The following is a 14,591-nucleotide window of genomic DNA, read 5'->3' as shown; positions in this document are numbered from 1 at the left end:
CTCACCATCTGACTTCTCAAAGCTTGTCCACAAACTACAAGGCGCAAGGTAGGTGTGTGATAGAATACTCGCCACTTCCCTGGAAGAGTGCAACCCGTTAGATTGGTATCCCATCCACCACCTTAAACTGTCAGTCCACCACCGAATCGCAGTGGCACCAGTGAGCAGCATCTATTTCTGTCATTAATGTGTAGGATGTGAGGTTCACGGGCTCGGCAGTCATTTACTGCCCATCCGTAATTGCCTTTGACAAAGTGGTGGTGCTGTCTTGCAATCCCATGTATTGCAGGTACATCAACAGTGCTATTAGGGAGATAGTTCCAGGACAGAGAAGGACGGTGATATATATCCAAGTAAGAATGGTGTGTGAGTTGCAGGGGAATTTTAAATTTGTGGTTACCATGCGCCTGCTCCACCTGTTCTTCTAGGTGGTGGAGGTTGTGGGTTTTAAAGGTACTGTCGAAGGAGCATTGGGCAGAAAGAGTCCCATTGTTGATACTTTCCATTTTTCTATTCTTCATCCATTAAATCAAAATTTTCCATTTCATCTTAACTATGTTACTTACAGTGAGTTTTTTGTTTGTTCCATAATACAGGCAATTGCAGAACTGAGTGGTTTGACCGCGATAACCCATCAGGAAATGGGGATTATGAAAATCTGATGAATCTCCGCAAAGAATACCCTGATCAGATCTGCAATAACCCGATGGCCTGTGAAGTGGAGACAACAACAGGAATTCCCGCCTCTGGCTCAGGGGACAATATCCCTCAGTAAATAATTATTCCTGCTATCTCATTTCGACATAGAATCATAGAATTTACAGTGCAGAAGGAGGCCATTTGGCCCATCGAGTCTGCACAGGCCCTTGGAAAGAGCACACCACTTAAGCCCACCCCATCCCCGTAACCCAGTAACCCCACCTAACTGTTTGGACACTAAGGACAATTTAGCATGACCAATCCACCTCACCTGCACATCTTTGGACTGTGGGAGGAAACCAACGCAGACACGGGAAGAACATGCAGACTCCAAACACAGTGAACCAAGCCGGGAATCGAACCTGGGATCCTAGAGCTGCGAATTAACTGTTCTAACCACTGTGCTGCCTCTGTGTATCTTTATTTTAAAGAATATGATTTGATTCACCTCTTAACTTATCACGCTCTCCCATTCTTTCTTAAACAGGTGCAACATTTCTTATGGTTTTGCTTGTGTGAATGCAGAACAAGAAGATGGGAGCTGTGAAGACTACAAAATACGATTTACCTGTCCTCAATTGTTTTGTAAGTATTGAACATTTTTAAAAGTTGATTTATATAATAACCTTTCACTTTGAGATTCAACACTCGATGCTGAAATTTTCCTGTATGTTTAAATTTCAGTCTCTGGGTAGAAATAAACTATGTTAATGTACAGTGCTTCCCAGGGTAAAAGAAAACTGCAGATCCTTGTGGATCAAGAGGGGATATGCGGGCCGGGATTCTCCAAATTCCCGTCTAAGTGCTGACACCGGCGTCAACCGGCCTCTTGGCCCAGAGGTTCAGTGGCCCACAGGGGGCCAGCAAGGTGCCGGCGAGTCCGCCCATGCACGTGGTGACCGTTTCCGCACCAGAGACACGCAACATAGCATAGCGACACAATTGGATGGCACGGAAGAAGGTAGGCCCCCCCTCCCCCGGATCGCGTCCGTCCGCCGATCGGTAGCCCCCGTTCACGGGCTTGGCCACCGTGGAGGGCCCCGGAGTCTGATCCCCCCGCCCTCCCCACCAGGACGGCCACTGTGGCCGCAGGTCCGAGCTTCTGCCGGGTGGTACCATATGTGAACCACGCCAGCGGATCTTGGCGGGAACTCAAGTCAAAATCAAATCCACAGTAGCCGGGTCGTCGATGCGTATCTCATTAATTAAGTTAACTGGTCCTGTTTGGTCCACTGTTGGATGTGAGAAACATCGCCCAGCAAAGTGATTTGTTCTTCCACACTTGTAACACACCTTTCCAAATACGGGACATTGCCTTGGCAAATGTCGATTGCACAAAATGGTTTATTCAGTCGGCAGCTCATAATGGCCCCCTGCACTGAGACCACGTTTCCTATTCAACTGCGTCACAATGCATATGGCGCTGGCATCTTCTGCCACATTGGCAGAAAAATGTTTCAGATTGAGGGCATTGATCTGCTGTGCAGCTAGTTCGCAGGCATGACAAATATTGATGGCGTTTCCAGTTGAAGCTCATCTTCGGGTACCTTGTCATTTGATATCCCGAACACTAGCTTATTGCAGATCATCGACAACTTTAAAGTACTAAAATTGCACGACTACGCTTTCAACTGCAAGTTGGTTAGAAAACTATCGAAAGATTTGTCCGCCATCTGAGTACGCTTGCAAAAAATATAATGCTTGATTGGTTTATTTTTCTTTGGGGAGCAATGGCGATCAAAGTAATTTATTACTTTATGAAAGCTCTTGCTTTCCACTTTGCTGTCGAATACAAAGGTGTTATGAATGTCTATTGCTTGAGGAATTGCTACCGTGAGCAGTAACACAATAAGCCTCTCGTCAGGCTGTGCCTGCAAGCCAGGGGCTGCAACGTGGAGTCCGAATTGTTGCTTACAAACACACCAATTTTCATCTACATTACCAGTGACTTGAAGCTGATGGGGTGCCTTCAGATCTGCTGTCTCTAACTTCATAGTCTTTATGTGCGTTGAGCTCCAGTTGCCCATAGTTTAACAGGTAGATAGAAAAATTTATTCAAAAGGACTGAATTTGGTTGACTCATTAGGTGCATCATTAATTGCAAACAGTAAAAATGGAATTCCTTTTTCTCAATCCTCTGGATAATCTTGACAATAAGCCCTCAACATTGTCTTTAAAGTCTGATGCCCCCGTTCTATGAAATGAAAATGAAAATGAAAATCGCTTATTGTCACGAGTAGGCTTCAAATGAAGTTACTGTGAAAAGCCCCTAGTCGCCACATTCCGGCGCCTGTTCGGGGAGGCTGTTACAGGAATTGAACCGTAATGCTGGCTTGCCTTGGTCTGCTTTCAAAGCCAGCGATTAGCCCTGTGAGCTAAACAGCCCCTTCTAATGCTCCCTGCGATTCTGGAAGGTTGATGCAGTTGATTTAAATTGTTTTACTCCAAAGCTATCCATAACTGCCTTGATTAACCTTGAGGTAAAGTTTGATCCTTGATCCGATCGTATTTCTGTGGGTAGTCCATATCTGGTAAAGAATTGAAGTAACTGCTCCACAATCGTTTTAGCTTGCGTACTGGATGGCCTCTGGAAACCTAGTAAACATATCCATTATAGTCAAAAGATATTGATTCCCACTTTTCGTTTTAGGAAGCGGTCCCATGCAATCAATTTAGACCCTTGTAGAAGGTTCCTCAAATGCTGAAATGGGTATTCAGGGTGCTGGTTTTATCTCCGCTTGAGGTTTCCCAATCACTTGACATGTGTGACATGATCAACAACATTTTACTACATCTTTATGTAGACCAGGCCAATAAAAATGTATTAGTACTCTAGTTTGAGTTTTCCTTACTCCCAAATGACCTCCTACTGGTACCTCACGTGTTACTCGCAACACCTCCTTTCTATACCCTACCAGCAATACTACTTAATGAACTTCTGCCCACTTTTCATCCACTTGCATATGTAAAGATTTCCATTTTCTCATTAAGACATCATTTTTAAGGTAATAACATTCTGTTATACACTCAGATTCCTCTTCCATGTATGCTTTCAGATACATCCGTTTTATTTCTATATCTTTCTGTTGTAACTCTGCCAATTTTCCTGAACTAAAAATATCCGCCTCATCCTCCACCTGTTCGTGTTCTTTTCCAACCATCTGATCAAAAATTGTTTCTAATAAAGTGAACTTCCACTTTATCTTCACTTTGATTTCTCCTCTTGTCTTAACTGTTGACTTGGTGACCTTGTTACTACACAATCTGGAAAATTCCCAAGATATTCATCCTTCAAAAATTCAGTTGTTTGATTTTCCTCTGACTTATCAACCTCCCACCTCATCACTCCCACCTGCAATCCAGCTATACCATTGCCCAAAATAAACTGTATTCCTGGACAAGATAGTTTCTCTATTACTCCTATTACCAATTCACCACTCTTCACTGCACTTTCCAACCTTACCTTATATAATGGAACACTACTCTTCTCACCCTGACTTCCACATATTACCACCTTTTCTGGCAACATTCCTCCTAAACTACATAACTCCTCATCTCTTACCATCGAAGATTGACTAGCTCCTGGCTCTCTTAAAATTCTGACTTCTTGACCGACTGCTCCTGCTCCAGATGAGTAAATTTTACCCACACAAGTAAATTCTTTAAAGTGATCTGGCACCTTCTTATCAATCATCTCTTGATCATGCTGTACATTATTTTGCATCTCCTTCGCTTCAATTGGGCTTTCCTTTTCCACTTTAACAAACCCCACTGGCTTATCCTGTTTAACCACAACAGCATTCCCTGTGCTTTTCTTCAACTCCCAACACTGTGACTTTACATGGCCTAGTTTATTACAGTAAAAATATTTGAAACTTTTCATTTCTCTTCCACCCTCCAGGATTTCTTTTTTAATCTGAGGTACACTCTCTTTATTATCTCCCATCAGATCCCCTTACCTTTACCACTTGAGTATTTACCACTTGATTTATGAACTAATTCATAATCATCTGCCATTTCTGCTGCTAACCTCGCAGTTTTAACCCTCTGCTCTTCCACATGAGTTCTCACTACATCATGAATTGAATTTTTTAACTATTCTAAGCCCTTTATTTACAAAGCCCTTATCCACCTATCAAAGTTACTCTGTTTGATCATTTCAAACTCCATGTATGTTTGACCAGGTTCTTCCCTTAAATTTCTAAATCTTTGTCTGTCGGCTTCAGACACTAGTTCATGTGCACCTGAGATGGAGTTTTTCACCTTCTCATATGCCCCAGATACCTCCTGATAGTGATGCAAACACCTCACTAGCTCTACCTACCAACTTTGTTTGAATCAGTAATAACCACATGTCCTGCGGCCATTTCATTCATTTACCTACCTTCTCAAATGAAATGAAAAAGGTTTCTCATGAAACCTTGGCAATACTTGGACACATTTAAATAGATCCCCACCAACCTATCGACGATAACACTCTTGCTCACTATCCTCAGACTGTACGTTTCTCTTTACCTCTGCCAATTTTAACTGACTTTCACGTTTCAAGGCCAGTTTCTGAAGTTCAAAGTTTCTCTCTTTTTCTTTTCCCCCTCTTTTTTTTCTTTTTCCTCTCTCCCTTCTTTTTCCCTGATCTGTACCTCCCTTTCTCTCTCGTTTTGTTCTGCCAGGGCAATTCGTTCTCTTTCCCATTCCTCTCTGTTCTTTTTGTCCTGCTATGGCTATTCTTTCTTTTTCATCTCATTTCATATTCAAGTTGCTTTAATTCTTTTTCATGTTCAAGCTGCTTGATCTGTAATTGAATTCTTGACATTTCCAATTATTCTGACTGTATCTTAGGCCATTTTAAATGCTCAGCTACTGCCACAATTACCTCTGCTTTCCGTATTTTGTCAGGCAATGTTAACTGCAATGTTTCTGCCAAATCTAAAAGCCTTTTTTTAGTCTCTGTTTGTAAGATACTGCGTGAGACCTTCTCCACCCCCAAAATCTGCTGAGCCTCTGACAGAGCTATTGTCTACAGCACACTCCCTATTTAAACTGGAATGCAGCACCTGAAAAGCAAACACAAATATGCTCACCCCTCACTGTCTTTAAGTTCACTAAGCCAACCCAATCACGAAAGATAGACGTTTATCCCATGAGCTCTCAATTTGTTACGGGCCAGGGTTTAGAAAACTCCAAATTAAATCATGGAGTTCACCTGACCTACAACTGTTTATTGAATTAGGTTACGATGAGCACAAGAGCCTGCCTTTCAGGTGTTACTCAACAGAGTGCTTCGGCGCTTTTAATCCAAAAACAAGCTTTATTGTTTGAATTTAGTTAACATCTTTAGAAACATACAGTAAGAATTATTATCAACTACAGACATAAAGACCCCACACAGCTACAGTAATCTATGTATAACCTTTAATAAATTTCCACTTTAACTGTTCCAATTTAATAGCAAGATCCCATAAACCAGAAACCCCTTTCAAAGGTGTGCCCCAGGGCATGGCACTCTTACTGTCTTCAAGACCTGGTGTGGATACCTTGTTTCCTTTCCAAAACAGCAGGTTTAAATTCCTTCCAGAAACCAATTGCCTCTTTTAAGTTATCAAGTAATCTGGAAACAGCTTTTAAAATGCAGATCGAGAGACACGTCTTTTCAACCTGTGTAGCACCAAAACCAGATCAAACTCCAAGGGAAAGTTAAACTAACTTCGGAAGCCACAGCCCAGCTCCACACACACAATTACATCACTGAAGCCATGTGATAAGACAAAAATATTTATTAAAGGGACACTACCATGACACCAGGATGTTGATTGTGGGGGATGCAGCGATGGTAATGCTATTGAATGTCAAGTGGCAGTAATGCCATTGAATGTCAAGTGGCAGTAATGCCATTGAATGTCAAGTGGCAGTAGTTAAATCCTCTCTTGTAGGAGATGGTCATTGCCTGGCACTTGGGTGGCACAAATGAACACTACACCCAACCATTTGATGGGCAGAAGGCTGAAAACCCTATTTCATTCACTCCAATACAAACATGACTGAGTAAGCTGCCATGATCAGATGCTCAAAGAGAGGCAGTCCACTTGGTATAATTGCCAATGTAGGGGATGGACACTGCCCACGTTAGCCCCAGGCACAATATCTGGATCAGAGATTATCAGATGTAAGGTGCAGTCATACATCAAACCCAGCAATCACGATCATACCTTGTTGACTTACCAGTCGGAATTATAAGAACAGGACAACCTGGTTCCCTGAGGTACTACTTGGAGCCAATTCTTTCAGCTTCATCATGACAACACTGACAACATAGTCTTGACTGAAAATACATTGAGAAATCCTTCTCAGGTCCAAGAACCAGTTTTACCTCAAGTAGCCCAAATGGGGATATTTGAGTCCAGATCGGGGAGTAGTATCAAAGCACCTGACAAGCTCAACCTATGATCTTCTGACTTTGTGGAGGGAGGGGTGGGGGGGGGGGGGCAGGGGTGTGGGGTAGAGAGATGGAGGGAGTGCAAATAGTTTAACAAAATAACTCTACAGTTTTGAGATTAAACTGGGGGGGGGGAGGATGCAGAGTTAATGGGTTCATTAATTAGTTAATGAAACCATATTAATTGTGTAACATAGGGGTCAGATGACCAAAATGCTCAAAGGGAACTAGGTGCAGAATAGCCTGTCCTGAATACTATGTAATTACAATAATGCCTGGTAAACAGTGTAAATAAATAGTGTTACAATCCCAGCTGATGTTACTACTGGGCAAGTTAGATCCCAGAGTGGAACCCAGCTTGCTAGATCATAACCTTTCATTTTTTGTTTAGAGATGTAAATGAACAGAGTCTTAGGACAGCCAATTAACTTTTAACAAAAGAATAAAACAATTATTAAACAAAAAAAGATTAATTATTATATACTTCTCCTTCACCCCAGCTATACCTTTACAGATATATACAGATTTATATGGGTAACACAAGTTATAAACGTTATCTTATACTCTAATGTGCACAGTCCATGTCAACTAATGGGCAAGATGTAGTCAGACACATCACATTCTAAAACCATTCTGAGCGGAATGGTGGCACAGTGATTAGCACTGCTGTCTCACAACTCCAGGGTCCTAGGTTCAATTCCGGTCTCAGGTGACTGTCTGTGTGGAGTCTGCACTTTCTCCTCGTGTCTGCCGGTTTCCTCCGGCTACTCCGGTTTCCTCCCACAATCCAAAGACGTGCAGGTTAGGTGGATTGGCCTTGCTAAATTGCCCCTTAGTGTCCAAAAGGTTCGGTCGGGTTACTGGGATAAGGTGCAGGTGTGTGCTTAAGTAGGATGCTCTTTCCAAGGGCTGAATGGCCTCCTTCGGCACTGCAAATTCTATGAAGTGACTAATGGCACCCATAGATGTCACAAGAGAGTTTCCAAACTCCATTATCGAAAATCACACAGTAGTAATCCACGGGAGGCAGGAGTTCCGTCACCACACCAATATTTATTTACAATAACGATATTACAGGAGCAGCTACAAACAGTGCTGCTAGCAGTCCAGTCAACTTAAGATTGCTCACAAAGCCTACACAGGTGATTATGTGGGCCCCCTCAATGAGCTATCATTGATGGAGCTCATACTCCAATTGGCCAACCAATAAAGCCAATTGGAGTTCATTACACCCACATTGAAATCCTTTTCCACGCAACCTCTCCTATCACTATTCCTCTGTCCTGGATCAACATGTGCACTCACATAATCTCTCTGGTACTCAGCCGCCCCAACAGAACATCACTGCTGTACAGGCTGTATTAAGGTGTCACCGATCTTAGGATTACTTTAGATACCTGGCTTCTCAGTAGCTGGTGTTTCCAGGCCTGTACCTTATAGCTCTGTCTTTAATTGGGAGCCCCGCTCTACTCCTTTAACTTCAATGAACAGTACTTTGTTCCGAATCTGGTTTCTTTGTCCCTTTGGCTTCAGTATTCCTCAGACTTTGCTCTTTTTCATTCCTGGTTTCAGGAACATTCTGTTCTTTAGCTTATAGGACTTACTTTCTGCCCCTCTGTATTGCCCTGCCTGTACTGGCAGCTTATGTAGAAAGCTTCTTGCTTCTGGGTTACCTGGTTCCAGACTGAAACACAAGTGCTTCTGCTGTTCAGTCTGGGCCTCTATTTGTGAAGCCACAATTTTGATTTTTAAAAAAGCCTGTAATTGCTTTTGTGTCGTAAAGCCTTAATTACAATGCAGGCAAAATTTAAAGTGAAATTAAGACTTACTGACTTGTAGGCATTTGTGTTTATCATGAAGCTAAAATAAGTTTTACCCTTCTTCCTGCAAACAAATACAAAAAGCCCAAATTAAGCTTAAACTTATATCTGATACCCACAATACAATTATAAATTACTTAAACAATCTCTATTTCTGAACAATAGTTTTAGCAAAAAGATACTATATATCAAAAGTCTCTTGTGGACTAAGTCAAACCTTTTGTATATAGAAACTTCATAAGTAGAAACATAGGTCTTGGTTAGAACACCAGGAGCAATCCCCTGCCCTTCTTTAATTAGTGCTTTGTAATGTTTATGATCATCCTTAAGTATTAAAAGTGCGAAACAGAAATTATTACCTACGATAACCTGCTGTTGCTTGTGAAGAAGACAAATCTGTGTTACACAACTGACAGATCTTTCATTACTATTTAATCCATCTGACCTGAGAATATGCGGTACTAAAACGGAGTTCCAGAACTGTAAAAAGATTTTGCAATTGCAAAAAGCAACTGATACTGATTATGATTTGTTTAATTTCTCTGTAGCTGAATCTTTTTCACAAGGAATCTTTTTACTTAGGTTTTTCTCCAGCAATGTTAAATAGTTCAACTCTAAACTCAATAGTATTAACGGTATCATCTGTTTCTTAAACCAGGCAACTGTAAAACCCAATGGTTTGATCGCGATAACCCATCAGGGGATGGGGATTTTGAAGATCTTGCGAATCTCCGAAATGACTATCCTGATCAAATCTGCAATAACCCGACTGCCTGTGAAGTGGAGACAACATCAGGGGTTTCAATCTACTCCACCGGAGACAACATTTCTGAGTAAATAATATTTTTTTCAATTTTTATTTATTTCTGAGAACATGACTTGAAGCAACTGAGGTTTCATAAACTCCTGTTCTGTATTAATCAGCTGCAGCATTTCAACTGGATTTTCTTGTGTCAATAAAGAGCAAGAAGATGGGAGCTGTGAAGATTACAAAATACGATTTACCTGCCCGGAAGCTTTTTGTAAGTCTTCGACATTTGTCAAAGTTGATTCATTGAACTTTAGTTGCCCACTTTGGAAAGAGTGTCATTTTGCTGCGTGTTTAAATAAGAAAAATATGGTTTCAATCTCTGGTTAGAATTGAACTGTGCATGTTAAACATTGAGGGATTTATGAATGTTAACTGCTCTGGGACATCGGTCCACAGTCTCAGCATCAAAATCTAACGATTCCAATTCTTTTATTGCAAGATGCACTGACTTCAGGCTGAATGTTTCCTTTCAGGAATTAAATGAGATTAAATCTCATCCAGCCCTACAGCCCTCAGACTGTTCCCCTAATTATTGATTTTTCAATCACTATTGCTTTCCCAGTCTTTCTCCAGTGCCCCCCCCCCCCCCCCCCCCCAACACCGAAGCCGCACATGGTATAGTGCAGTTGGCTCTGATTGCATTTCCAGAGGAATCATCACTCTCACCAGTGTTCAGAACTGAATTCCAGTTGCAGAATGAGATGTGTACAAAGGACTCCTGCACTATCTGTCCTCTTTGTCTGCCCTCTAGCCACATACCTTTAAGCTCCAGGATGGTCATCTCTATAAACCTGACATCCACAAAACACTCAGCCTCACAGATATTGCATTGCCATGAATTGCTGTTAATGCTCCAAAACTTAGAGCTTGATCTCCTCAAACTGAACATTCTTCCTGCACATGTAGCTGTCCTGAATACGGGAAACATAGAAAATAGGAACAGAAGGAGGACAGTCGGCCCTTTGAGCCTGCTCCACCATTCATTTTGATCATGGCTGATCATCCAACTCAACAGTCTGATCCTGCTCCCCCCCCCCCCCCCCCCCCCGTATCCTTTGATCCCCTTTGTCCCAAATGCTATATCCAACTGCTTCTTGAAAAATGTCCTGGTGTTCCCCCATGGAGCAGGATGCACATTCAATGGCACTGAACTATTCTTCCGTAAGACCATAAGACATAGGAGTAAAATTAGGCCACTCGGCCCATCGAGTCAAAAACTCTCAATGTCACCACTACTTTCTCAAGGAAATGTAAGGATGGGCAATGAAAGAGATGTTTACCAAATATAATGTATATTTTACTTATTTAATTTAAACCAGACAATCCATCTTTAAAAGTATTATTTATACCATGTATTTTCTCCATGAATCAGGCAACTGCCAAACCCAATGGTTTGATCGTGATGATCCATCAGGTAATGGTGACAATGAAGATCTTGTGAATCTCCGAAATGAATATCCTAATCAGATCTGCAGTAACCCAATTGGTTGTGAAGTGGAAACAACATCAGGAATTCCAGGGTCAAGCACTGGAGAAAACATACCTGAGTAAATAATGATTCCTCCCATCTTATTTATGATTTTAGTTTGAAGAGTGTGAGGGAATTTTACATGGAGGCAGTGGCTTTAAACCCCCAGCTTAAACGTTCGGGAGTAGTCTATCTCTGCCTGGTTTCCCAGAAGTGATTTAATGGCTGTTGGGCTGTCAAATGGCTTAGGATAGGGTTTCTGACCACCTATGAAAGCTGTCAGCCAATCAAATGGGAACTCGCTATCCTGTTTAGACTGTGCCACTGAGTGCACTGAAGTGGAACCATGGAGACAGATATAGAGGTGAGTTTGGAGTTTCAGGTGGGGTCAAGCTGGCAGGCCCTGGCTTTGTGGCTCAGGAGTCAGACTCTGCAGGGTAGGGGAGATAACACAAGTGCTGGTGATGAGGGAGCAGACTTTGAATCCATACAGTGCAGAAGGAGCCATTCGGCCCATCAAGTCTGCACCAACCCTCTGAAATAGCACCTTACCTAGGCCAAATCCCCAACCTTATCCCCGTAACCCCACTAAACCTTGGATTGGATTGGATTTTGTTTATTGTCACGTGTACCAAGGTACAGTGAAAAGTATTTTTCTGCGAGCAACTCAACAGCACATTAAGTACATGAAAAGAAAAGAAAATACACAATAGGGCAACACAAGGTACACAACGTAACTACATAACACCAGCATTGGGTGAATCATACAGGGTTTTAGTGTTAATGAGATCAGTCCATAAGAGGGTCGTTTAACAGCGGGGAAGAAACTGTTTCTGAGTCTGTTCGTGCATGTTCTCAGACTTTTGTATCTCCTGCCCGATGGAAGAAGTGGGAAGAGTGAGTAAGCTGGGTGGGAGGGGTCTTTGATTATGCTTTCGCCAGGCAGTGGGAGATGTAGATGGAGTCAAAGGATGGGAGGCAGGTTTGTGTGATGGACTGGGCTATGTTCACGCCTCTCTGAAGTTTCTTGCGGTCTTGGGCCGACCAGTTGCCATACCAGGCTGTGATGCAGCCAGATAAGATACTTTCTATGGTGCATCTGTAAAGGTTGGTAAATGTTAATGTGGACATGCCTAGTTTTCTGAGGAAGTATAGGCGCTGTTATGCTTTCTTGGTGGAAGTATCAATGTGGGTGGACCAGGACAAATTTTTCAAGATGTGTTTCCCTGTGAATTTGAACCTGCTAACCATCTCAACCTCGGCCTCATTGATGCTGACAGGGGTGTGTACAGTACTTTGCCTTCTGAAGTCAATGACCAGCTCTTTAGTTTTGCTGGCATTGAGGGATTGATTGTTGTCTCTGCACCACTCCACTAGGTTCTTAATCTCCCTCCTGTATTCTGACTCGTCGTTATTCAAGATCCGGCCCACTATGGTTGCATCGTCAGCAAACTTGAAACCAAGTTTTACCACGCAGCCGTGTGTGTACAGGGAGTATAGTAGGGGAAAAGTATGCAGCCCTGCCCTGCGTGGCCCCGGTATTGAGACTATTGTGGAGGTGTTGTTGTTTATTCTTACTGATTGTGTTCTGTGGGCAAGAAAGTCGAGGATCTAGTTGCAGAGTAGAGAGCCAAGTCCTAGGTTTTGAAGCTTTGCTGGGATTATGGTGTTGAAGGCGGAGCTGTAGTCAATATATAGGAGTCTGATGTAGGAGTCCTTGCTGTCGAGATGCTCTAGGGATGAGTGTAGTGCCTGGGAGATGGCGTCTGCTGTGGACCGGTTGCGGTGGTATGGGAATTGTCGTGGATCAAGGCGTTTATGGAGGTGATAACGGTTGATAGCCACCCTCTCATAGTACTTCATTACAACTGAAGTCAGGGCCATCGGATGGTAGTCATTGAGGCTGTGGTGAACGTATTGCTACTGTAATTCACCACTGTATTGTACTGTATTATGTTGATGCCACTGTGGGCTCTGCCTGTGGTCCGCCCCCTCGGGGGTGGAATATAAACCTGCAGCCTGTAGGCGGCACTCAGTACAGAGCAGTCGCAGGCAGGCACAGATCTAGCTTTTTAAAACCACTGTTCATTTCTGCTAATCGTCTCGTGTGAATTGATGGTCGCCATCAATTTAATAAGCTAAGATATCGCAATGGAAGCCGCCCTCAAACCTGATCGACTGGAACTCGACACACAGGCAGCTGAGGCCAAAGGAATCTTCTCACATTGGCTCTGCTGCTTTGAGGCCTACCTCGCCTCCTCGTCCTCGCCCGCTGTCACCGAGGCACACAAGTTGAGTCTCCTCCACGCCCAGGTGAGCCACAGAACCTTTTGACTAATCGAGGACGCGACCACGCAGATGCGGTCGCGATCCTGAAAAGACATTACGTGAAGCCGGTGAACAAAGTGTTCGCGCAGCATCTCCTCACCACACGTCGTCAACGCCCCAGAGAATCGCTGGAGGAATATCTACGCGACCTGAGGGTACTCACTCAGAACTGTAACCATAAAGACGTCACGGCCTCGCAGTATATGGAACTCACCACCCGGGACACCTATGTGGCTGGAGTCCGGTCCAACTATGTCAGACAGTGCCTGCTCGAAAAGAGCACCCTTGACCTAGAAGAGATGGTAAAACTATCCACCTCATCAGAGATATCCTTCCAGAGCCTAAATACTGTCCCCTCCGACCACGCGATTTCCTCGTGGGTGCCGGAGGCGCGGCCATCGCCTGACCCAAGGGTGTCCTAGGCCTGTGCCGCGTGGCTGCCCACCCAACCTGGGGGGCCATCTTGCTATTTCTGCGGTCAGAACCAGCACTCAGGCAGCGTTGCCCAGCTTGGAACATAACCTGCAGTGACTGCGGCAGGAAAGGACATTTTCCCAAAGTCTGCTTGGCCCGACACAAAGTTAGAACATAGAACATAGAACAGTACAGCACAGAACAGGCCCTTCGGCCCTCGATGTTGTGCTGAGCAATGATCACCCTACTCAAACCCACGTATCCACCCTATACCCGTAACCCAACAACCCCCCCCCCCCTTAACCTTACTTTTTAGAACACTACGGGCAATTTAGCATGGCCAATCCACCTAACCCGCACACCTTTGGACTGTGGGAGGAAACCGGAGCACCCGGAGGAAACCCACGCACACACGGGAAGGACGTGCAGACTCCACACAGACAGTGACCCAGCCGGTAATCGAACCTGGGACCCTGGATCTGTGAAGCATTTATGCTAACCACCATGCTACCGTGCGGCCCATAAGTTCCAAACTCGCAGGCCCGACTCACAGACTCACAGGCCCGGAGACTCCGCAGCGTGGCTGCCGGTACTGCCCCTTCTGACGCATCATCCGCC

At 43.7% G+C, this 14,591-nt stretch overlaps 1 protein-coding gene across 3 annotated transcripts in view; it reads left to right on the top strand.

Moving 5' to 3' along the window:
• The window catches only part of si:dkey-205h13.2, a 367,663-nt gene that overhangs the window by 145,562 nt on the left and 207,510 nt on the right, over positions 1-14,591 (top strand). For all 3 annotated transcript variants that reach the window (XM_038773572.1, XM_038773573.1, XM_038773571.1), the window contains exons 19-23: positions 597-771; positions 1,187-1,284; positions 9,611-9,785; positions 9,877-9,974; positions 11,136-11,310. In XM_038773572.1, coding sequence (XP_038629500.1) covers positions 597-771; positions 1,187-1,284; positions 9,611-9,785; positions 9,877-9,974; positions 11,136-11,310 — 721 coding nt within the window. The remainder of the gene's footprint in view (positions 1-596; positions 772-1,186; positions 1,285-9,610; positions 9,786-9,876; positions 9,975-11,135; positions 11,311-14,591) is intronic.

Source organism: Scyliorhinus canicula, chromosome 16 (genome assembly GCF_902713615.1).
Source record: "Scyliorhinus canicula chromosome 16, sScyCan1.1, whole genome shotgun sequence".
NCBI classification, from domain to species: domain Eukaryota; kingdom Metazoa; phylum Chordata; class Chondrichthyes; order Carcharhiniformes; family Scyliorhinidae; genus Scyliorhinus; species Scyliorhinus canicula.
Note: the sequence above shows the minus strand (reverse complement) of the source record. Positions and strands in the feature narration are given on the sequence as shown.